The following is a 25725-nucleotide window of genomic DNA, read 5'->3' as shown; positions in this document are numbered from 1 at the left end:
GAAAACCCGGAAGCACTTTCCAACTGAAAACCCGGAAGCAACCGAAAACCCAGAAGCGCCATCAAAACAAGATGGCGGCGCCCAAGCTTTGTGACCCGGTAAAAAATGATTCACGGACTGGTACCGGTCCAGGGACCGGTGGTTGGGGACCCCTGCTTTACTGCACTCTTTGGGCAATTTACATTGTCATCATGTTGTCCCCAACAATCAGGCTCCTCATTTTGATTGATAGATGATAGATGAGAAATGAGAGAGAGAGAGAGAGAGAAAGAGGGAGAGGGAGGCAGGCAGGCAATTTCTTTAGGTTGTGGGTAGAGTTAGCACCTGCAATACTGCATTCTCACCATTGTGCCACTGGGACTCCCAATAGCAAAGTTTCATTGCTGGGTCACAAATATTTTACTTTTTACTTTTTAACGAACAAACATCTTACAACAAATAATTAGATTTTATATATACCTGTAGTTCTCCTTCCATTATACTCAGGAGCCGGATGAGGTCCTCTTTAGAGAGCTCTATTGATTTCTTGCTTTTTCGCTCCTTGGGCCCTTGTAATTTGCTGCGCTGCTTCACAGTTCCTGGACCTAGTATTTCATCTTCTTTCTGATTAGTTTTGTTCTTTTTCTTTGCATCTTCCTGAAAGTTTTGATTTTCTGAAGAGTTCATAATACTCTTTGACTTGGGTAACTGCTCGTTGGATGAGGTCTCACCACCTTGATTTCGAGATCGCATTTTGATCTAGATTAAAAAGGGGGGGAAATTAAATGCAAGACTTCTGCATTTTAAAGAAACCACAACTTATCAATTTGCACAGGGGTCTCAAGACAACCAAGAATGAATCTGTTGTAGTAATCACCACTACGAATAGCCCAAACTTTTTCACATCATTCCAAAGAAATATGTTTATAACCTTCGGCAAAAAATATTATGGGATAGCATCTAAATATAAATTTAAATATGTACTAACCGAGTGTCACATATGCACTACTGCAATGCAACAGTGATGGAAATTGCTGTAATTGGTCACTAGGGAAAGTAAAAGAAAAGTTTTCCGGACTCCCTAATTGGGGAGGAATGATTCTAAATTTTAAGGAAAATTCAGAAGCATTTCATTGCTTTTAAGATGCTAGGAACAAAGCACCTTTCAAAGCTGCTTCACAAAGAATGCAGTTGCTTCTTTTAAAAACTTAGCAGAGAACTTGTTTTATATCATTATGAAGCACTGTCCATAGTTGTGGTATCAGGGAGATACCCATGGGGATTATTTTGCATGCACAGAAGGTGTTTTTTTTTGCAACTACTGAAACTGCCAGAAGTGGTCTCAGCGTGATATGTATGCAGCATCTTCACACCTCAAGAAAGCAAACTGGTTACTTCTATGCAGTGGGATGGCCATCTAATACTGGTCAAGTAGACAGTCTTTGATCACCTTATTTCTATTACGAACATAGTGTCAGCTGCAACTTTCAATATGTATAACTTTCAATATGTATTTCTGCACCTATTTGCCTCAGATCTTGCTTTATGTCACCTGTGCCTCCATTCAAAATCCAAGAAAGAAACCTTAGACTCCATTAAAATAGAGAAAAGTACTTTTACTGGATTTGAAGTGATAGCAACAAAAGGAAAGCCAAGATCTGAGGTAAATAGGCACGGAAATTACATATTGAAAGTTATCCCAAGTCCCCTCCCACAAGAATCCAGACTGGTTATCCAATCTGAGGTGTGTATAATGTTATGTGGGGTACATCTTCAGGTGGTTTCTCATTCATCTAGTATGCCAAGACGGTTGACCTTGGCTTAGTAGAGATAAGTATGTGCAGTTGCATTGTAAGCGGGGAAGTGTCCCCTCTCCTTTTTAATTCACACAAGAACGTCTTTGCACTCAAGCAATCTCCCCCCAATACCCCTCCCCCGTTTCTATGGCAGGCGACAAGAGTCAAGCAGCAAAAGATGTCAGGAAAACTTCTTGGAGGCTGATACATAGATATATAATGGCTACTGAAGTCTTGTGACTAAACAGAATTTAAATATCACTCCTTAACATACACATTTTCTCTTGTAAGAACAATGGTTAATGCAAATTAGCTTTCTAATGATATTCTTGGCTCTGGGAGAATAGTATCAGTAGGATCCCTTTCTAATTCAACAGCCTAATAGTAGTTGGGTTTTTCTTTTATCTTTGAGAAGGGAAGAAGCTATGTTGATACGTATTAAAAGAAGCAGTTCTCACAGGGTACCTTTGACTATAGCTTGGCAGCTGCCCACTCAGAAAGTAATAGGAATTACTAGGGATAAAGCAGGAAAGTCTGAAATTCTGGTCTCCCTGGCATCCAAACCAGAAATGGCCATAGGCCCAGCCACAAAATGCCTTAATGTTTCATGCCGCTTTAGTGATGCAATATAAAACCATTCTTTGCTTAACAATATTGTATGGCATTAATCATAGGATAGGAGTTTCACAGAACATGCTAAGCCAAACAAAGCACAGTTTAAAATAGCACAACATGTGAATCCAACCAAAGATTGGTGTTGTTATTTTTCTTTTCATTTTGCACCCTGCCTTATTAATTTAGTTTTACCAGATACGCTGCCAACTTGACTTTCTTTTTTAATTTTGTTTGGTTTTGCTCTTGTGAATAGTTTTCACATATAATTTTGTACTTGTTAAACAGCTTGATAAGAAGATGGGATGAAAATGTTTTAATTCCATGAAATATATCATCAGTTTAATCAACCAGAAACCATTCTGAAAGCAGATAAGAATGGCACAGCAACATATTTTTGAGTGATTTCATTACTGCCATGTTATATTATTAGTGTCATGGTTAAGACATCAAGTTAGAAACTGAGACAATGGCAGTGGTAGTGCCTTCTTAGAGACAAAGCTATTTGGGTGACCATCACTTCATAAGACAAGTTTTGATGCTTTCACAGATGTATGCTCTCAGTATAACATCAATTTATGTTTCACATAAGTAGAACAATAATCACACAGTAAATATTAAATACAGCACATTAATATGAACTGACAGCACACCATTTTAATGTTTTCTTTAAAAATATACTATTTCACACATTCAGCTGAAAAGTGAATGATATTATTAGGTGCCGATGTACATAACTTTAGAGAAAAATTTGCAGGATGTGAAAACACTTGCACATAGGCAGATAAATTCTTATTGTGAGACAAGAAAACAAAGTTGAGACTAAGTAAAATTAACTGAACAGAGCAAGTACAGCAGGGGAAGTACCTGCAAGAGGAAAAATTGTTAATACCAGCTATCATGTAGGCCAGGATGTATGATTATAAAACTTGATCTTTGGAAGGACCTGGAGACAATTTATGATACTTTCAGGGTAGGTTTCCAGAACATCTGAGTCATGGAGGACATTGTTGGAGTATAGCCTCAAGCAGTGGTGGGATTCAAATGTTTTTACTACTGGTTCTGTGGGTGTGGCTTGGTGGGCATGGCAGGGGAAGGATACTGTAAAATCTCCAGTCAGAGATGGCATTTGCCGGTTCTCCGAACTACTCAAAGTTTCCGCTACTAGTTTCCGCTACTCAAAAGTTTCTGCAACTAGTTCTCTAGAACTGGTCAGATCTGCTGAATACCACCTCTGGCCTCAAGATTTTACACGGCCTAAGGTAGGGGTGTCAAACTCACAGCCTGCAAGCTGGAGGCATCATGCGCTGGCCATGCCCACCCCCGGTTTTGCGAAGGGGGAAAAAGTCATGATACGTCATGTGACGACAATGTGACGCTGCGAGTTTGATACACCTGGTCTAAGACAAAATGTCTTCTCTGGGTTTTTGGTGAGTCCTGCCACCTATACCAGTGGTTTACAGCAGCTTCCATCGTCATCCAACTATCATTGTGCCAAAGTAAAAGTAGTAAGGATAGATTTTATATCTCTTCAATTATGTCCGAATAATATCTATAAAGCATCGCCCTAATCCTAACCAGTGGGAAAGTGATTCAAGTAGACTTCTATGTCAGTGATAGCCACAGCCTATTGAGCAGCTGATCTTCTTTACCTTTTTATTTCTCACAATGACCCAGGGGTTTTAAATTTTCATTTTAATGCTGAGTTTTTATTCAAAATGATTAATCAAGGAGCCTAATACTTCACGGTATGTATGTATGTATGTATGTATGTATGTATGTATGTATGTATGTATATGTATATGTATATGTATATGTATATGTGTACATATATGTATGTATGTATGTATGTATGTATGTATGTATGTATGGCATTCAGCTTTGTTCGGGTATTTTTCCACGTCATTGTAGTTGTTCTTTTAAAGTTGTAGCAACGTTTCAGCAGAATCTCATCTGCCATCATCAGGCTATAATACACAATACAGAAGCCTGATGATGGCAGATGAGATTCTGCTGAAACGTTGCTACAACTTTTAAAGCACAACTACAATGACGTGGGAAAATACCCGAACAAAGCTGAATACTATATATATATATATATATATCAAAAGTATCCCGAAAACTACAGATTAATTTATAGTTTTCTTTGGTTTAATTTTGTTTATTTTCACATAGGCCTCCCAAATGTATGTTTTGGTGCACTCTGGTTATATACATAATATATATATGAAGGACTGTTTATATTTTGATATTAGAGGGTTCTAACTGGAAAATAAAGGTAAAACCTTCAATTAAAAGAAATAATGACACAAACTGTAATTTTTTATTTTGCTGTGGATCTTACTTGATAGTATCTTTATTTCATGGCTCTATAGGAAAGATAGATAACTTCTTTTCAGAAAGAAAGAAGCTCCCCCTTTTTTTTCCCTGACAGTGCATTTTCATTTCATTTTTCTTCCAAAAGATAGTCAAGCTAATCCATGAGGACTGGATTGACATTTAGCTCTTATGCTGTTGGCCGATTAGGCTGGGATCCAGCAGAGGTGAAATGTCACATAGGAATGTGGAGCTAGACAAGAAGGAAATGGTCTGGAAGCGAGCCTTCTGCGTCTGTAATGCATTACCAGCTGGCAAATGTGACAGGAAAAGAAGGAATAATAATCTGACTAGATGGGAATGTTCTTTACTAATCACCAGTTAGCAAGATGTGATCTATTGCTTGCCTTATTGTGCTGGTAGGAAAGGCCATGGATGTGAGCCAGGCTACCTGAGGTCACAGTTCCTGTGATTTGCAATCTAGCTAATCCAGCATTCCTGCAGAGTAACCTCAGGGACAGTTTAATGTATAGACCAGGGGTGGGGAACAATGGCCCTTTTGTGACTTCAACTCCTAGAATTCCTGAGCCGATTGTGCTGACTCTGAAGGATTTTCTTATCATAGCCCGTTTCAATCCCAAACAATACTTTTGCTTCCCTGTGAAGTTATAAACAAGGAGGCAGAATTTTGAGGGCTAGCGGTGATGCCATGAAGAGTGAGATGTCTGCAGCTTCCCATATTTCTGGTACCCCAACTGAACCTGTGGTTGGGGTCTTTTCCCCCTCCTACCCACTCTATTGTTAGTATTGCCTAGTAAGGAAGAAAAGCAAAGAGGAAATCATTTGATTACGTGTGAGTGTGTGTGAGAGAGGGAGGGAGGGAGGGAGGGAGAGGTAATACCTATCGAGATGTACACTTCAAGAATTTTATGGTTTATGGATCTTCCTGGTATTTAGTTAGAATGGTACCATTGTCTTAAGTCACATTTCTTGAATAACCCAGACTAAAAATATTGAAATTTTTATTAATATTAAAAGACTCCATTCAGTACCAACAGCCAGCTGATAGTGTAAATGACAAAACTCCAAGCACGTTGTAGTAGCAGCTACTAATTTAAAGGAATTAGAGGGATTATTAATTGAAATTTCCTTCTTAACACTTTTTGACCACACAGTCTATGCATTTGTTTGACCAATTTAATACAAATCAGGAAAAGGAAAGGCTATTTATGATCCTGGTCGTGATTTTATGCATTAACTCCAGCAGCGTGGTTAGTTTTTGTTCCTGAATATACTTTATTATATAATAACCATAAGGTCATATTCTTTTTGTTGGATTCTCACTGAGTTGAACTGCATACAAAAAATGATGTTGAACTTGATAAATCTGGACTGGTTAAATTTCTGGTGGCTGGGAGCCACATGTGACATTTTTGAGAAGCTGAGGGCAGTGGCTGGTGATGTAATTTCAGAGGATTTTCTATATTTGGGAGTAAATTAGAGATTTTCTCTGTTTTTAAAACTACATTAAATGAATATTGATACTGATATTGATTCTTGGCAGTTGTAATCAAAGGGTCTATGGGAACCTACAATTCCCTCAGGTTTTTATGTGATGCGGTTTCCAGGAAGTGGACAACAGCTCTCTAAATCAGTGATGGACAATCTATTGTCTACAGGCAATAGGCTCATGCATGCCTACAGGCTCATGCAGTCCTCTAATGCAGGGGTCCCCAACCCCTGGTCCATGGACCTGCACCAGGTCGCAGCATGCTGGAAACCAGGTCACGGAAACAAGCAAAGCTCCATCTGTGGGATGCAGGCAGCGCACAAAACCACGCGCCCTCTAGTCTGTGGAAAAAATCTTTCTCCCTGGTGCTCAAAAGGTTGGGGACCATTGCTCTAACCCTTTTCTTATCATTTCTAACTATCAATACAGCAGCAAACTGTCAAATGATGTAATTTTCTACTTCTTTAATGTACTCAATTTTCATATTTGACAAAATCTAAAAAACAAACAAACTACCCTTAACCATCCAATGATCTCACCATATTCCTCCAGTTCTCTGTAGCTGCAAATCCAATTCTTCCCTGTATGTAGGGCAGACTAACCTATTCCAGGAGATGGATGGTATAGCAGCTACCTTTAGACCTCTTTTTAATACAAGATTAGTTCTTTTATGACAGTGTGCCACAAAACATTAATTCTGTCCAGGGAAGACAACTGTGTTCTGCAAGATGTGTATTGCTGGGCCTGTCACGTCTGTTTAGGTTTTTCTGCTGCTTTGAGTCACAAGGGTCTTTTTTGTAAGCCATGCTTATTACTTTGGGGATGGCGGTGCTACTTGCCCTACTTCAATTGCCTTGCAGCCATTCCTCTTCATTCCTTGTTCTCAATCGCTCTCTCCCACTTCGCCCCAATCCTCTCTCCCACACCTGTTAGCCCAGATGACGTGGGCAAGAATGCCCCCAAGCTCTTTACAACCCTTCCTTCATGACTGTGACCTCTCACCAGTCTATTTTGGGAACCTGGCTTAAGAGTAGTAGCTGTCGTGGTGGATTGGATGAGGCACCGAAATGCTTCATCCTGCATTTTACTCCACCCTTCAAACCTGTCATCCAAGCTATTTTTAGACACACTTTTAGTGCTGTTTAAACAACATGCCAATTCTGTGTTTAAAAAGTGGTTTGGGAGATCAGAGACATGGAGCACTTCCATGTCTAACGTCATTTCTCCCAGATACCACCTACATATAGTAAGAAAAAAAAGCAATTGATGATGGTTTTTCCCAACAGCAAATAAAACCAGATTCACCAATTCCTTTTCCTAAAGCTAAACCATCCTGTGTTAGAACATTTAAAAGGAAAGGACCAATCTCCACCCCCGTGGTTCTGAATCTGTGGTCCGTGGACCTCAGGGAGGGCCATGATTTTGTCACAGACGGTCCGAAAAGACTTGAAGAAACATTACGGTTTAAATCTTGGCCATGAAAGATATTTAAAGGGGGTCGGTGGTGAAGAAAAAGTTGAGAGCCACTGCTCTACCCTCATTCCTCAAGCAGAATAGGATTTAATCATCTGGGCAGAACGAGATGCCATCTTTTGCCATCTGAAGGACATTAACACAGTTGTGAAGGACAGTCCCAAGTCATGTAATCCCCTCATTAGGTTCGTGATTATTCTTCTGCTGACAACGTTCTCATCATCTGATTTTGATCTGCAGCTCTTATTACTATTTTTAATAAACTGCATCAGTCAAAGTCACTTGATAACCACAGCTTATATATCAAATAAAATTATCAAACAAAATAGGAATGTCCCGAGATGGAAAACATTTTTTAAAGACTCAGAATTCTATGCAATTGACCCTTGGACATGGTAATAACAGGCATTTCTAATGCTGATGCTTATAGTATATTTCCAAATCCAAAGAGTTGCAACAGATAAAGCAGCACACACAGTAGAAATTACTCTGAGATCAGATTTTGTATTTGTAGTATTTCTGCTTGACAAAAATACTGAGTGTGCATCGTTAGGATACTTACATGATGGTGTATAGCAATGGTTCTGAAATGTATTTGGAGATATGCATTTTTTTCTTTTAAATGATGGTGTAATTTTTCCATTGGTTCTTCTATCATTAAAAATGTCACAATCATGTATATTAACAATGACACATTCCAAATCCACATGTACCCACATGATAAGGTTTGTGCATTACACTAAGCTACAATATGGCTTGTTTGGGTTTGCTTTGGCATATTGTGTAAATTCAACCACTGAATTGTGAAAACTGGGTTTGTACAATACAATGTATAACTCTTCTTTTTATTACTAACTAAATCTTGAGTTGGGGCAATGTAGGTTCTTAGCCTGTATTTAGGAATGATTCTATCCATTATTTTTTGTACCTTGTACCTCTATGTAGGCATTTAGCTGCACAAAGATATAATTAACTTCAATACATGGGTGTACACATCTGTATAAGTTCTACCCATCAACAGCTTATTTTACCAAACTGAATCTTAGAGGCTCATATATTCAGTGCAAAAAAATTGTAAAACGGCTTTTATGAGTACATTCAGCTGAACCTGATTTGCCAGCCTACAATCATTATGTGCTAAAAATGTACCCCATTTAACATCCTTTGTAAGGAGTCAGAATGCAGTTTATAGATGTGACTCCTAGTCTATCAAAGATATTAGCATACATATATGTACAAATCTGATTCACCTTCATATCACTTTTCTCAGATAATAAGATAACAATACAGTCTTGATTGAAATTGGTGGATAGAGAGAAAAACTGGAGGAATCAAATTTACTTTTGAAAGACTGGGAAGGAATTCTTCTCTTATAAGAATAACACTGGGCTGCTTCTTTCCACTATTTCTTATTTTTTGCAGGGGAGCCCTGCAGGATTTGGTGGGACTTCCTTGCACGGAAAAATGCGTAAATTGCACAGTGACATTTTCTGCTCCCACATCAGTTGTGCAATTTTAAGATCTAAACTGATTATAATCTTGTTTCTTACTTCCTACAGTTCACTTACTGTAATAGCATTCATTGCAGGTCAGTAGCGTTTGAAAAGCTCAGTGGTGCTTTTACTGCTTCATGGAAATTAAATACTTTGCGACGTAAGGAAAATGTCAAGAAGGGAGACTGGAAATCAGCCTAAGATTAATGTACCAGGTACATTATATGACAAAATATAAAACAGTGCATTTATTTTAGCAAAATACAAATGAATGCACAGTAATTAAATTCCTCTATTGTCATTTTTAATCAAGTTACATGATTAGTTTCATTGTGTCTATCATATTCATACATACTTTGTGGGAAAATTATTGTTTACAAGTAGCAAACATTTATTGTATAATAAATCATTTTTATTTCGTTATTCAAGCATAATTTCCCCTTTAAAATATTTATTTTTAAAATATGCATGAGAACATAATGAGGTGCAACCTTCCAGAATGACCTTTGGTTATTCTAGAAACGTCATACTTGCTGCCGCTTTATTTAATACTGGTTGTATATGCCAAGATTAATTAATCATAGCTAGAAAAGGTTTTAATGGAAAAGTCAATTTCCAACTTCCCTCCCTGACAATACCTAAATAAAGTCTGTATTTGATTTAAGACAAGATTTTTAACAGAAAACTCTGGCAAGAATCTATTAGTACTGACAGATGGTTTGCTTATTTGCATCTTTTCTCTTGCCATTACAATCTGATGTAAAGTTGCAAGTTCTTGATAACCTGATGCGAGCCACCTAGAGATCCAGTAGAACCCAAAAAACCTTGAGATAACTAAGCACTTAATCCATTGTGTGCCAGAATACCACATGCAAATGTAGCATGGAGTTCCTAATTAGGCAATGTGAATAGTATACAGACCTGAATTTTTCTTGTTAGGAATTAATGTGGGAAGATATGACAAAGATATTATACACCTAATAATCCCTGTAATCACAGCTGCAAGATTGGCCTATGCACAACAGTGGAAATGTAAAGAAACTCCAAGTGAAATAGAAATAATTAGGAAAATGTGGATGTGTGCAGAAATGGACAAATTGATAAAAGAACTAAAAAATAAGGATGAATCGGATTATTACAAAGTATGGGATAAGTTTTATTGCTGGTTAGAACAGAGGAAGGATCAAGAAAATAAGAAATGATTTTATGTATATATTATATACTACGTATATAGAATGTAAATATATACTATTTTTTATATGATTTAGCGATGTAAGACAACTATGTGGGTTAGGATGATTACACCATGTCCATTGTTTTTTAATGTCTTTTTCTTTCTTTTTTGTGTTTGTTCAGTAATTTTTTTTTTTAAAAAAAGAAATAGTCTAACCCATTTGTGAACACCAGGTTCGAACTGATCTGCTGGTATTGCCATACTAAATTTGACATGGAGATTATTTTTATATTGAAGATGTTGTAAGAATTAAATAAAACCTTAAACAAGGGGGGGGGGATCTCTTCCCTTCATTGCTGTAATACAAGTAGGGTGTGAGTAAGACATGACATGATAGCAATATTCCAGTATTTCAGGGCCTACTACAAAGAAGAGGGGGTCAACCTATTATCCAAAGCTCCAGAAGACAATGCAAGAAACAATGGCTGGAAACTAATCAAGGACAGAAACAACCTGGAATTAAGGAGAAACTTCCTAACATTGAGGACAATTAACCAGTGGAACAGCTTGTCTCCTTTAAGGGCTTCATCACTGGAGATTTTTAAGAAGAGACCGGACAGTCACCTGTCTGAAATGATATAGGGTCTCCTGATTGGACTAGAAGACCCCCCAAGGTCCCTTCCAACTCTATTCTGATTGATTGAAGACATTATTCAAGTCTGGTGGTTCTTTCTACACATTATTCTTAATGACATCAAAGGAAAATTAGGATTTTATATTCATATTTCATATCTGTGTCTGGAATACTCTACCTGACTCTGTGGTTTCTTCCCCAAACCCCAAAAACTTTCACCTTAGACTGTCTACTATTGACCTCACCCCTTTCCTAAGAGGTCTGTAGGGGGCGTGCATAAGCGCACCAACGTGCCTACCGTCCCTGTCCTATTGTTTCTTTTATTTTTCTTATATGTATCCATGTATCCATAACTATGTTTTTATTTATACCTATTATCTTGAAAGCCATTGACAAAATAAATAAATAAATCTAATGTAACAAAAGTAAAACCTTTTTTTTTAAATGTTCAAATTACCTTGTTTTCATTCTTAAGATATGCATGTCTTTGCTGCAGGTCTTTCAAACACAAATATTTCTCATATAAGCTTTTTTAAGTGCAACTCTCAGTGTTTCCATACAACTTTCAATAACTGATTTTTTACTGAGGAAAGAGGAATGTTAATGGAAGTTGATAATACTATTCATGTTGCTACATTTCCCAACTGCCTTTCAACAGAATTTGTGTTAGGATTTTTAGTTTCCTCTTCTTAACCAGAAAATCCAAATTTGTTTTGGACCATTATATTTAATCTACATAGGCAATTTCAAAGAACATGCCTTTCTTTTTATCTTCCATGCTATCTTACTACAATTTCCCACATTCTTTAATAACATCAAAAATGAGACGGTATAACAGCAGAAGAGATAAAGAAATCTGAAACCCCCTTTTCACTAATGTATGGAGCGCAGTGGATGCGTAATGAATACACCAGGCAAGGTCATGTGAAGAACACATTCATCACAACCCATCAGAGACACTGTTTGTAAAACCCACACAAAACAAACTAGCAGGATCTACAGGAAAGGGAGTTGGCCAAAGCACTAAGTTGATGTAATGATTTTTTTTTTTCTCAGTCTCTGGCTCTCCATCGTCTTACTAAGTGAACCTATAAGCAGAGCTTTTTGTTAAGTCTGTCCCTGTGTAATGTATATTGGAAGCTTAGCTAATATTTTTATTTTGTGCATTGTGGCCATGACTCAGGAACTTGACAAACTTGGGCATCAGGACTAAGCACCTGTAACTGTTTCAACAGTAGCACTTGAATACTATGAGTCCCAAGGGCAATAGAGTATAAATGTTCCTGGAGAGGCTTGGAGGATCTCGTACCATAGCTGTTATGTCAACCAGGAAACCGGTTTGACCAAAGAGGGTATATGAGGGCAAACATTGCCCACTCCATTTCAGAATTACATTGAGGCCAGGGCTCATCAGAAACATCAATGAAGTTTAACAGTCAAAAACTCACAAAGAAAACTCTTGCATGCAGCAACTTTCTGAGACTATATTCATTAGTATCACACTTTGAAAAGAAACTAGTTGCAACGTTCTGATTGTGACAAAAGGATCACCAAAAATTACCTGATTACAAAGTCATAGCTTCGTATTCGGTTGAAACCACAGGATCAAGAGTCTGCCTTGACAAATATGTTGGGTCAAGGATTACTAAAATGTTAATTTAAACATTGTATAGTTCTGAAAATCATGGGAACTTTGATGCTATTGTTACTCACACCCGTCCCAATGGAAAAAGCTCTTTTTCCATGATCTGATTCAAGGGCAACATGCAGCCATAATATGGTTCATTTTCATTGGGTTATTGTGATGTGATGATATCTACTGATTATGGTTTGTTCTGTTTCTCTTACTTCCCAGAAATACAGGAAAAAAGACAGCTAGTGTGTGTTTAAATTAAGGAATAATATTAAACATACAAATATATAAAGATCCACATGATGGCCAGCTGGTTCTTTCCAAAGTGCCAGTCAAGGGCAGATGTCTCTGGAGGAGCTAGCTCCCCAATCTCTCTGTAGCCCAAATCAAATCAAAGTGTCTTCAAGGAAGGTCCTGCTACATATTCCATGAAAAATCAAGGAATCTTGACCAGGAGAAAACCCTTCTCAGCAGTAACACACATATTATGATATAAGTAAAAATGGCTCCTATTGGGACTTCCAAGGAAAGTATAACAAATTGAAGGCAGCTCTGCAAAAGCAACCTCCCCAAGACCAAGGAACCTCTCCAGATAAGGAGAGAATGAAAGATTACCTACGTGTGCTTTGGATGGTTGCTCCCTAGAAGAAAACCTTGGGAGTAGCAGTTTCTGTAAGTATGAGTGCCAAAGAGGTGGGATTAGCCATCTTGTTTGCAACCATGGTGGAGACTTTTAAAGAACATTAAGTTATTAAATCTCATTTTCTAATCACTTTCAGAAATTGTTCATTAGTGTTGGAGACCACTGTTAGATTTCCTATAAGAAAAGGAGGGGGGGAAATCAGATTTTGACTTTGGGATTTGAGGATTTAATTTGATTAGTGATTTAATTATGGATTTTTAACTAAGTGGTTAAGATTTATTTATTTATAGATACCTTATTATATATTAAAATTGAATTAAGAACATAATTATTGTTTTTTAAATGAAAGTTATTAATTTTTAGGTTTTTAAGTATTTATATTATTTAATTAAATTTAGAGGTTGTGAATATTGTATTATTGTTGCTGTATTGGAAATAGAGATAACCTTTGCTATATATTTGTTTTATGGTAGGGTGTTTTATCATTTTTAACTTTAAACTTCCTTTTATTCCCTTCCCTCTTTTTTCTTTTTGTTTGTTTGCATTTTAATGTCTTTTCTAAAATTTAATAAAGATATATAAAAAAAAGAAATTCCTCATTAATTACTTCTAAGCTATTAGAAAGTTTTGGAAGGACGAGTTTGAAATTTTCTGGGTGAATGAAAGTAAATTTTAATCATAAACTTAATAAGAACTTTAAAAAACTGAAATAAATCGCAAAAGTTAAATAAGATGTTGATCTTAGAAAAGTATCAATGGATTAACGATACAGATAAAGCTGGAATATTGAAACTTTTACAATAAGATTTTGGAATTATAAATAAACAACTTCTTGTGAGAAATAGATATGTTTTGGTTTTTACAACATAGATATGCAATTCTATGATTTCAGAAACTGGACACTAAAGGAAACTATAAATATTTTAAATAGAGGAAAGATACAGGTCTGTAAAGGTTAAGACCATAAAAATATTGGAGGTGACTTTTGAAGAATAGAATCAGACAATAGTTGCTATAATATCAGCAATGTGAGTAATGATATTCCACTTCTATGAATAGATTATGTCCACAAGATATTATTGAAGAAATGACAGAAGTAGAAAAACTTTTTTCCGACAAAATAGAGATGGCATTGAAAGTGGATTTAAGGCTAAGGGAATGATTTAGAGAAGGATGTTTCACTGGATCTTTGAAAAAAAATTGGCTGAAATTTTAAAAGTATAAATATTTGAATGTTTTTTTTTTAAAAAAGTAAGTGCAGAATAATTAAGCAATAAATAGCATGCACTCATTTGGAAACTTACTCTGGTAAAGTGTCTGGTGCTGCTATGTATATGTATGTGTGTGTGTGCGCGCACACACACACATACAAGATCTGCTTGTCTGTCCTGATCATTTGTGTGATATGAGACATTACACTTTGTTACATTGTTCAGTGAAGGCAACTTTTGGAATTCACCAACATGACACTACATCACCTAAAGTAAACCATAACAGTATGTTCTGTACAGTATGTTCTCTTCATGAGTTCCTGTGATTAAAATACTGTGCCGTATGTAATTTAACTGTACCTCACCTCTCTTTTTCTAGCGCTAATTGAAAATGTTTGTTTGTACCATTCTACACAGGGACTTTTTATAGTCTGAGGCTGAAATGATTCATTAGTGCCTTTTTAGTGAATTGCACAGCATCAACTCTGCAAGTGTTTCTTTAAAATGTATGCACAGCCTTGTGAGGAAATGTGAGGGGAAGGGGGCGCAGGAGAGACCAAATTGCTATTCCTGTAAGGACTGAGGCACAGTTATTAATTATCATCCATCAGCCAGGATATCAACCAGGCTGACAATTCATTTGTTCACAAGAACAGTGGGAAAGCATGCTACAGCCATGATACAACTTCTCTTGATCTGCCCTCTTTCCCAGCACATTCCAAGATTGTGAAAATCTCCTCAAAGCCAATACTGTAAAATGATTTCCTATTCATCCATGATTACTAAGAAATGACTAGATAGAAGTTTTCTTTTCCTTCACATAAAATCAATGAAACTCAGCTACAGTCCCACATTAAAACTTCAGGTGCAGAATATTTCCACATATTCAGGAAATTGGCTGATTCATAACAGTTCCAGAGTAACTGAATTCAGTGTGCACATTAATGTATTTATATATTTTCCTACTTCACCTATGCCTTTTAATGGCAACTGTAGGTAATATAACCTAAGTAATCCAAGTTGCTTTGGTAAACTTCTTGATTCAGGAAGTAGTTTAAGCCTTCTAATCCACACTGATTATTAAATACCACATTGCCATTTCCTCATTGCATATATATGATGTAGTCAATAATATATCCAATGAGAAGAGAAAGAGTCTTTTAAAATAATTATAATTTCAAAAGTGACAGCAGAATGCGGAGAAAATAAGAGACACTTGCCAACAGTTCAAATTAAACATTAGGGTTGCTTAATTTGCACAAAGAATTCTACGTTGGAACAATTACATAAGAGAGGAGTTAGGCAAGGCAGCATCTAGCAGTTCTCAGGCTAGAAAAGATCTTTATATAAACATGTTTGAGCTGCCCCAGGCCATCAAATTAATTGCCAAGGATCTATTCACTTGGAAAGTCAGGAGAAAAAAATGGCTTCTATTTAAGTTCAAATTCTGGAGCACAAATCTACAGAAAGGCTGTGACTTCCCTGCACAGCAGAGGGCAAATCATCTGTTTGTGGCTTCGTTTTTGTTTGTAATAGAGTTATTAGCTGAGTTGTGTCATATGGTAGAGCTAGGATATCACAACTTTATCCAGTAACGCCCTCAAGCTCTCTGCACATGAAACAAAAAGGAACGCTGACAGAATGCAGTAATTTACTCATACACAGACATTACCATATCCTATGAAATTGTCTGCCAAGTTTATGTTGGTTATAATGGCTAATTTTTTTTAAAAAAATGATCTCGTATCTATGATGAGTTAAATTTCTTGTCAGTAAAAGTATAAGCAGACATTGCTTGAATTTGTTCCCTTTTTAAAACTCAAATAATTAGTTTCGCCAATATGAAAAAAATGTAAGGGAATAATAAAAGTTACAGCGTGTGTTTCTTCCTATAAAGTTATAATAAGTGACCCCCAGATTAGTTACCAAACTGCAACCAGAAAGAACAGTCCTAGTTCAGCCATTATGCAGATTACAATGGCCCCACTCTCCCATAACAGGAGGATAACTTAGCAAATGTATTTAATTGCCAGTCCTAAAAAGTTGGAGTTTCAATTGAAACTCCAATGTGTGTGTGTTTTTTAATGTGGACTTTATTGCTTGCCTTGGGCAACACAAAACTCAGATGCCCGGCTAGAGTTGTCACTATTTCTTTAAGCAAAATACCTCACCCATTTGTGATGTTTGATCCCATTTGGCTTCACTACCTGTTTTGAGTACAACTTACATTAGTGCAATATTCTTCATGTATCACTACTTCTGCTTTTGAGTCCATGCCTTACCTGATTGCACCTGCATTCCTTGTTCCTCTTTAAGTTCCTATCTATTTGTTTGCAAAACAACTACAACTGCCAGTTAAAAAGGCAGGGAAATAAAGGTAGGCTAAATGTCTTCCTCTGTTAAGAAATCTGTCAGATGTTGTGTTATTCTTAAGATTCAGTAACCCTTCAGTGTGAGTACTCTCCAAATATTCTCACCAAATCATAATTTTTAATTAGGGCTATGCATGCTTCAAAAATAATTAAATAGTATTTTGAATTTCATGCAAATGCAAACACAACCCTTCTCTGCTATCTTTTAAAGCAGCCATCCTTTTCTCAGGCTTCTGCATAAGCCTTGAAAAAAAAGTGCTACTACTTGAAGAGTTACATTTAATGAGCTGTCTCTTTAAAGTAGCAGCTTCTTCAAAGTTGCTTGGAAACCTGAGAAAGAACCTGGCTGCTTTAAGTAGCAGAGAGCAACTCTGCTTGTATTCATCTAAGGTACAAGGTACTTCACAGTAAATTTTGAAGTATTCATATTCTGTTTTTAATATGTCAATACAGGTAAATCATTAAACACAAGAGAAGTTATTATTTTGTGTTTATTAATCCAACCGGTTTAAGTTTCAGTTTTGAATTCCCTCTATTCCTTTGTCTTAATCAAATATCTATGGAGATTCTCAGTCATCCAGGTCATAGTTGTCCCAAAGGTGCTTGGATTAAACATCATCAGAGAAAACAAGAAAGTCCAGTTGTCTCTTGAAAAAGCACCTTTGGGACTTTGTCTTAGTTATGTTTATTTTTTAGAATGTGACACTTGGCATGACACTCAAAGTCCAAGTAAATTCCTTGGCCCAAAAAAGATCACATGCTTCTGCTTTACTATGCTTTCATCCACAACCCATGCAAGACAAACGTGGAGTCTGAAAGCAGACATGTTTTGCTCAGCAACCAGAGAAATGCAGCATCTTCATTGTCAGTCCACCAAAGCAGCTTCTATATTATTGAAGGCTATAGTAGCAAAGTCACACTACCTGATGAAATAGCCTTTGATCTCCTCTTGCCCTACCTGTGTTAGCCTCTGGTGATGATTGGAGAGAACATAAGAGAGAGAGAGAGATTTACCATTCCAGTGACAGTTCTGGATAAAGTTGATATTACATTGCTATCATAAATTCTGCTGTTGAATATGGTGCTTAAGGCTCTGGCATCCAAAGACTCTGGGTATGCACTTGTAAGGGGGGGGGGGCCTGCTTTAGAATTTCCAGGAACTGTATGCCCCACTGATCAAGTGAGATATTTTCCAGGGGATGTGTAAAATGAAGAGAAGTCCCCTAGTGTCATATATCCCTTATTCCTAGTTGTTAACAGCTGCTGGCATAACAAGGTTGTGCTAGCTAGCATATCTCCAGAGCCCATACTTCCGGCAACATATTTGTTGGCATAACCAGGCATAACATGACTGATGAATAGATAATCTTCAAGACTGAATTGCATGTATAATAATTACACTAATAGCTACTATTATATTTTGGAAGGGCGCTTTCCATCATCAAGAGATGTTGATTAAACTGAAGGAAGTGGAAAATCAGCAAGCTACTGTTTCATCTTTGGTAAGTTCTCTAAGATTTTGCTTTCATAGAGAGGAGAAAGAGGATTGGCAAATGAGCCTCAGGAACTGTTGCTGGTGTTTCTCCTCACCACCTAGGGGTTTCAGGTGATCCATTAGATTGACTGGTCCCAGCGCAAATTTTCTATACCGTATCACTGCTGACACCAATAGCCTTTGACCAATGGCTCATCTCTTCATCTTAGCGCTATGGATCCAAGACTGAGAAGAATATGTACAGCAGATTGGTGGGATACTTTTAATCTTTCCCTTAAAAAAAAATCTCTAGAATCTCTGAGTTGTATATCAATGGAGCCATTTAGCCAACAGCAAGGGTCTTCAATCTTGACAGCTTTAGGACTTATGGACTTCAACTCCCAGAAATCCTCTTCCAGTCATGTTAGCTCAGAAATTCTGGGAGTTGAAGTCCATAAGTCTTAAACTTACCAAGTTTGAAGACCCTTGGCCTAGGAGATATTTTAGTAGCGGGATATAATCTTGCATCAATATTAATTTGCTTCGCCTGACACCTTCAGAGTCCTTACCCATTAATTTAATCCTTGCAGTACAAAAATGTGGTTGGATGCTGCATACAGTTCCTATTTGAAGCAGCCCTCTATCAAATCTATTGCCCAGTACAAAATCAACATGGCACACACCAGTTCCCCATGCTGCCTGGGGAATTCTGGGAGTTGAAGTCCACATAACTGAAAGTTGGCAAGGTTGAGAAATACTGGCGCAGAGAGAGTTTTTGTGTTGGCTTCCATTGAATGACCTTTGTTGGAATTCTTATATCTCATCTCAGATCCAGCTGGGTTGGAAGGAGGCGCCTAATCCCCTTTTTCACATGAAAAACTATTTCAGTGATATCCACTGTCTAGAATGAGAAATTAATGTGCCGCTTTCCCTGAAATGAAAGAAATGTGAAGCCTTGAAGGGCAACTCTCCAGTGGCAGAAGGAAAAGAAAGATGAGTCCATGATCCCACTAAGGAAGCTGATTCATATGTAGCATACAGGGATATCAGGGTAGGAATCCAACACTTTGAACCAAAGCAGAGATTTAGAGGTGGGTTTATGTTGCAGTTCATGGAAATGTATCTATCAGCTGCTGATGTCAGTAGAAACATGGAAGAAACAGCAGCTGTTTCATACCCCAAGGAGGGAAATGGAACAAAGGTAGCTTCAAAATAGATCTGAAAGTCAGTGTTTGTTTCCCATAAATCCCACTGAAGAATGAAGGGCCATTTATTCAGGGCTGTAAAACTTGCAGCCCACAGGCCGGATACGTCATGCACTGGCCACGCCCACATCCAGTTTAGCAACGGGGGAAAAAGTCACGATACGTCACATGACGACACGAGTTTGACACCCATCATTTATTCCATCATTCTTTTGTTTAATTGATAAAGATCAATTAAACTACTGACGTCCTCAGAAAAGTGGCACCAATAAAATTAGATCTTCTGCCAGAAAGCATATTGATAGTGTTTCTGCTTCACTTGTGTAACTTTAAAAAAATAATATTGTACTATGAAATCAAGAAATCTAAGCAGAGTTTTATGGTTTAATCTTAGACATGCTTAGCTGGAAATAATTTTCATTCTCAAAAATTGCATTGAAAGGAACATCATTGATTCTGCACCTAATTATACAACGTAAGCAAGTAAAACCATGTAAATTGGTCTGATTTTAAATGTATTCATCTAAGTGAAATAAGTGGCTTCCAGACATACAAGGCACCCTAGATACATTTCCTTTATTCCATATCGTGCTCTAACCAGTTACATTCCTTCCTAAGAACTCCAGAAGATCCAGCAATCTTGTGAAGCAATTTTTGTCTGGGACAAAACAAAGGAGAAGAGAAGAGAATTCTTTAGTGGCCAATTTATTGATTGGACACACAAGGAATTTGTCTTTGGTGCAGTGTACATAAAAAAGAAAAGATACATTCTTCAAGAATCATAAGGTACAACACTTATTGATAGTCAGAGGGTACAAATAGGCAATCAAATCATACTAGGAAACAATATAAATCATAAGGATACAAGCAATGAAGTTACAGTCAGTCATAAGTGGAAAGAGATGGGTGATAGGATTGATGAGAAGATTAATAGTAATAATAATGCAGACTTAGTAAATAATTTGACAGTGTTGAGGGAATTATTTGTTTAGCAGAGTGATGGTGTTCGGGGAAAAACTGTTCTTGTGTCTAGTTGTTCTGGTGTGCAGTGCTCTATAGCATCGTTTTGAGGGTAGGAGTTGAAACAGTTTATATCCGGGATGTGAGGGGTCTGTAAAGTTTAAAAAGCCTTAGAATAACAACATTGTAAGACTTCTACTATGAAATGGTTAACCACTGAGGTTAACTACTTTGTGTATTTAACCATAAACACTAAACCTAATGATGAAATATTTAGATCTAAACAACTATCTAAACATTTCATTGCTGGGCTTAGTGCTTATGGTTAAATATACAAAGTGCAACTGCTACCCTCCCAAAATAACTTACATAAACCATGTAAATCAACCATCATAAAAAAGGTAACAAGAACACCATGTGAGCTACATTGTCAGGGCTTAAAAGAATCCATCTGATTAGGGTTATCCGCCAGATACTTGTAATTGTGATATTATTGTCTACTTGGATAAGAAGGGGAGAGTGATTCAATGAAAGCTATGATAGAGCTTGCCACAGAAGCTTAACCATGTAGGTTGCTGAGGGCCTCAGAGCAGGAATGGCTTGCTGGGATGCCTAGTGTTCTGTGAGGATATAAGGTGACTGTAGTGGTGTTGGAGTGTGAGGAATGGTCTGAGTAGGGGCAAAAATGATTGTGAGTATGAGTACCTTGGCCTGGGAGTCGAGGTCTAGAAGAAGGAAGGAATTGAGGGAAAGAGAGAGAACAGGCAGGAATGTTGGGATTGTGGTGATCAGGGATAGATGTGACAAGAATCTGAGAGCTGGCGATACTTGGGAATTTTGAGACTGCTATTTGGTGTTTAGCCCTCTATCTATTTCAGTAGATGATCATATCCTCAGTGGCCTTCCAGCTACTGATTTTGAATGCCAGGCTGGCCCATAATAAATCTGCTCTTATTTATGATTTCATCATGGATGAGGAGGCAGCTGACCTAGAAACGTAAAAGAGCCATGAGTAGGTTCAGAGCGGGATGATCTCCTCTTGAAAATATGCCTCTGTGAGTTTCAGGTTTGGCATCGGCCAAGATCCCTGGGAAAATAGGAAGAGGTGACTATTGTCATCCATAAGTCATTGAGGACTCCTAGAAACTCTGCATCACAGACAGAGCAGACATGAGCCCCTGTGAGTGAAGTTGGGATAGCTGATTCCTTCTGCTGCACAGTAACATCCCTGCTTGATCTAATGAATTTTGTGGCTGAATTGGTTACAGAGACCTTGATTCTATTAGTCCTTAGGGATTTCAATTTGTTACTAGTTACTTGAGTTGGAGATAGCTCAGGAATTGGATGACCTTCATGGCAACCATAGACCTATCCCAAGTGATGAAATGTACCAGTAGTTGCACTATTTCTCTGAAGAAGTTATGATGTCATCTGGTAGTGAAGGACATGAACATCCATCCATGGTAGTAGTCAAATCATACTCTGGTTGCTTTTTAACTTGCTAATATCACCCTGCCCTATGAGAAGACGGGCCTATTGTATTTGATTGACCTGTCCCAGCAACTGTCTCAGTTATGAACCCTGTTAGAGTTCCAGGAGGACTGGGTATTATCTCTGAGGATATTGTGAGTAGTTTGGCCAAGGTCTCAGTTGTGGCCAAGAAAGGGTGAATGTGAAAGCCTCGGACCATATTGTCCCTACATGATCTCTATGTGCCGATCCTGGAATGTACCTTGGTTTTTTGTTTTTTTTAAGGAGCAATATAATACAAGGCACCAGAAGAGATATCTAAAGTGCTGCCGGAGGAAGACTGAAGAATGAGTCTGTGAGCATAAATAAGAGCCCATATTTAGGAGTATATCATGATGAAGTGCTCTTATTGCATTTGCAGCCCTGTTTAGTACAACTTGTTCCTTTCTGGGGAGAGATAAACTATAGGAACTTTTACAGGACTGCTAGTGAATAATATTTAAGCTATTTGGCAGAGAAGCTCACTCAGATCTTCTCAGACTTAGACTTCAACGGGGCCATGGCCTCATGTTGTTAAAACTGTCCAGGAAGTGACCTATAGTTGGATGCATGCCATGGTGTTGGCTTAAGAAAGTCTAGTTCCTTCAGCATTGGAAGGCTATCTTTGGATTCAGTAATCCTGGGCAATTATTGTCTAATCTCTAACCTTTTCCTTTAAAATAATAGTTTGACAACAGCTTCAGACTATCTGGAGAAAACCCATGTCAGTCAGATTTCTGGCTGGGGTAAGGTCTAGAGCACAGGTATTAAACTCAATCACGTCACATGACATCACATGACATATCATGATGTTTTTTGCCTTTGCGGAATTGGGATGGGTGTGGCCTGCATGTGATGCATTTGGCTTGTGGGCCACCAGTTTGACATGCCTAGTCTATTGCACTTGCTGATGACCTTTGAGGGAGCTGTACTAGGAGTAGCATGTCCATCCTTGTGGTCCTTGATCTCTTAGAAGCTTTCAATACTATCAATCACAGTATCCTGGACAGACTGTGAGGTCTGGGTATGAGACATGTTATTAATGGTGGATCTTTTGCTTTCCCTGTGGTTGGTTCCAGTGCTGTTAAAGGGAGAAAAGGTTCAGTCCGTGGCCCCTCATTTGTGGAGTGGGTACATGAAATCATCCATCCCTTCAGAGCCAAATATCTTGAATGTGCTATACATCTTGATCTCAAGACTATTCAAGAGTTGCTGTCCACATCCCAGTTTCTAGAGGCTGTGGAAGTCCAGATAGGGAGGAGCAAACCCAAGCAAAACTTGAACAAGTATGGGTGGCAGTGGATATTTGCTTAACCCTCTTCAAATGCCTGGTCCTGGGAACTTTCTATCTTTTGTCTGAAGTGGACTCAGAGAATATAACGTCTGTTTGAAAAGCAGGTGGCAGCTTGGGCTAAAAGAGCCTTTGCACACATCCATCTAGTGATCCAATTCAATCAAAGAGTCTTTCAGAAGATCACTTGTGCATCAGTCAGTTCATAAATGGATCATTGCAGTGATTTTTACATGGACCTACTCTTGAAATCCCTTGGAAGCTATACTGGTAACATGAGCAGTAATGAACATACTGTGCTCTACCCATCTAATACCAATGCTCTGTGAGCTGCACTAGTTGGTTGCCATCTGAATGTAATTCCAGGTGTTTTTTGCTATTTATAAAGCCCTTCATAGTAGAGAGCCTGGCTTTTTGAGGGTCTGCCTAGCTCTGATAGTTTCTGCTCATGGGGTAAAATTAGGTGTGCTCTATATCAATGGCTCCCAACCTTTTGGGCATCAAGGTCCCGTTCCGTAGAGAGAGGTTTTCTGTGGATCAGAGAGGCGTGGTTTCGCATGCTGCCTGCATCCCACGGATGAAGTTTCACTTGTTTATGTGGCCCAGTTTCTGGCATGCCGCAGACTGGTGCCAGTCCACACACCTGGAGTTTGGGACCCTTGTTCTAGTTCATCTTGATCTTGGGGACCCAATAGGTCCAGTGATATCCACTGGAACTTAGGAAGTGTGCCTTCTCCGTTGCAACGTCTGGCCTCTGGAATCCATCCTCCCATTCATATGGCTCTCATCTGATAATGTTCAGAAACTGTTTGAAATATCTGGCTGTTCACCCAGGCCATGAGGTAAGATGGTTCTTCAATTCTGTAGAGTTTTGTTTTGTTTTTTTTGCTTGCTTGTATGATTTTTCTGGATGCACATGGTTTGTTTCTTCATTTCATTGTTTCCTGGTTTTAAAGTGAAAGCTGCCCAGAATTGTTTGGAGTCAGAGCAGCCTTTAAACTTTAGAAGCAAATTAATTAATTTGCCTGCAGACCTTAAACTACTTTAAAATCCTCCCCTCCCCCCCCCCCATGTGTGTGTATGCATGTGGGAGGGAGGGAGGGAGAGAGAGAGAGATCATGAAGAATTGGAGAAGTGTTATTATTGCAGAAGTGTTACTATTAGTAATTAGAGTAACTATGGTACCAATCTTCTGATAAATAAATATTGCTTCATTTCCTTATATGCTTAGATTGCTAAACTGAATCATCATAACCTCTATATCAGTGCTTTCCTTGCGTTGGTCTGTAATTACCGGAATTCGGGCTATTACACAAAGTTGGTCTAAATGCATTAAAGGAACAGACACATAATAACAAGAAAGCCAAGGAAACACACAAAAAGGCATTTATACTGACAATGTTTTCAATCACATCATGTTTGTTTACCTATGTTTTTAAAAACATAGATACATTACCAAATGCAATTGATTTGCTGCAGACCACCTCTGTTGTTGCAAGGCTATAACATTACACATACAATGAGGGTTTTTATTTTACAACAATGTTGCAATAGTTAAATGAGAGTCATTAGAATGTATGTTTTCAATAGTCCTTTAAGAATTTTGATTTTAGCAACAAAAGGCAACCTTCTTCTTGTATATCAGATTCCTTTTGACAAAATAAATCTTGAAACATGTAATTTCACAGATTTTTAAGGCACACATAGCTTTCTGGAAAAAAAAGTTTTGTCCTTTTATTTAGATTTTAGAGTATAATTTATCTGTCTTCTGGCTACCTGTTTAGAACAGCAGAAATTGTATAGACATTGAGGAAGTATATCCTTCAGAGAAAAAAATAATCAATTTTTTCAGTGATTTTTTTGCTGACATTCAGAATTCTGTTTTAACTTTAGACTTAAATTTGTAAGCAACACCAATTTATTTGTATTTCCTTATCGGGAATCATTTGAAATTGACTATTTAACCAAAACCTTCTGACTTTTAATCCCACAATAAAAGCAAATGATGGCTTCTGACTTTAAAAGTCTTCTCTTTGTGGCTCCATCCAAATCTGATCATGATATCCTTCTTTTAGGCCCCTGTCTAACTGCTGGGTCATTGCATGCCATGGCTAAATCCAATTTTGGTCTGCCTTAGCACTGAGGTAAAAATCATCCGCCTCCAATCCAACTGACTCCAGAATGGAAAAATCAAATCACCCTTTTGCCACTTGTCCAGTTGTTACATGCCTTGCCAGAACACAACGGGAAGGGTTGGGCCTTAATCTTGAGAATTGGAAATTATTCAAGTGCAGAATAGTTTTTGACTGGGGATATAGAGTTTATTTAAATGTATTTTTTTCTCAAGATTTAAATGCTAGTACTAATTATGACTCAAGGCCCATTCATTATAGGTGTATTTTTATTTAGTCCTATGAGAGGTAGATATTAAATAATTCAT

At 37.7% G+C, this 25725-nt stretch overlaps 1 protein-coding gene across 7 annotated transcripts in view; it reads right to left on the bottom strand.

Annotated features, from left to right (window-relative positions):
* The window catches only part of FILIP1 (filamin A interacting protein 1), a 98478-nt gene that overhangs the window by 52667 nt on the left and 20086 nt on the right, over positions 1–25725 (bottom strand). For 4 of the 7 annotated variants that reach the window (XM_087944590.1, XM_087944572.1, XM_087944577.1 and 1 more), the window contains exons 2-3: positions 17770–17816; positions 460–738 (exon numbers count right to left, since the gene is read on the bottom strand). In XM_087944590.1, coding sequence (XP_087800716.1) covers positions 460–738; positions 17770–17816 — 326 coding nt within the window. The remainder of the gene's footprint in view (positions 1–459; positions 739–17769; positions 17817–25725) is intronic. The other 3 variants (XM_026665194.2, XM_026665192.2, XM_026665195.2) reach the window with 1 other exon arrangement.

This window comes from Notechis scutatus, chromosome 1, assembly GCF_049901735.1.
Source record: "Notechis scutatus isolate UNSWTSFEM ecotype Mainland chromosome 1, rNotScu1.2, whole genome shotgun sequence".
Classification (NCBI taxonomy): domain Eukaryota; kingdom Metazoa; phylum Chordata; class Lepidosauria; order Squamata; family Elapidae; genus Notechis; species Notechis scutatus.
The sequence above is the reverse complement of the archived record's forward strand: the minus strand, read 5'-3'. Positions and strand labels throughout refer to the sequence as shown.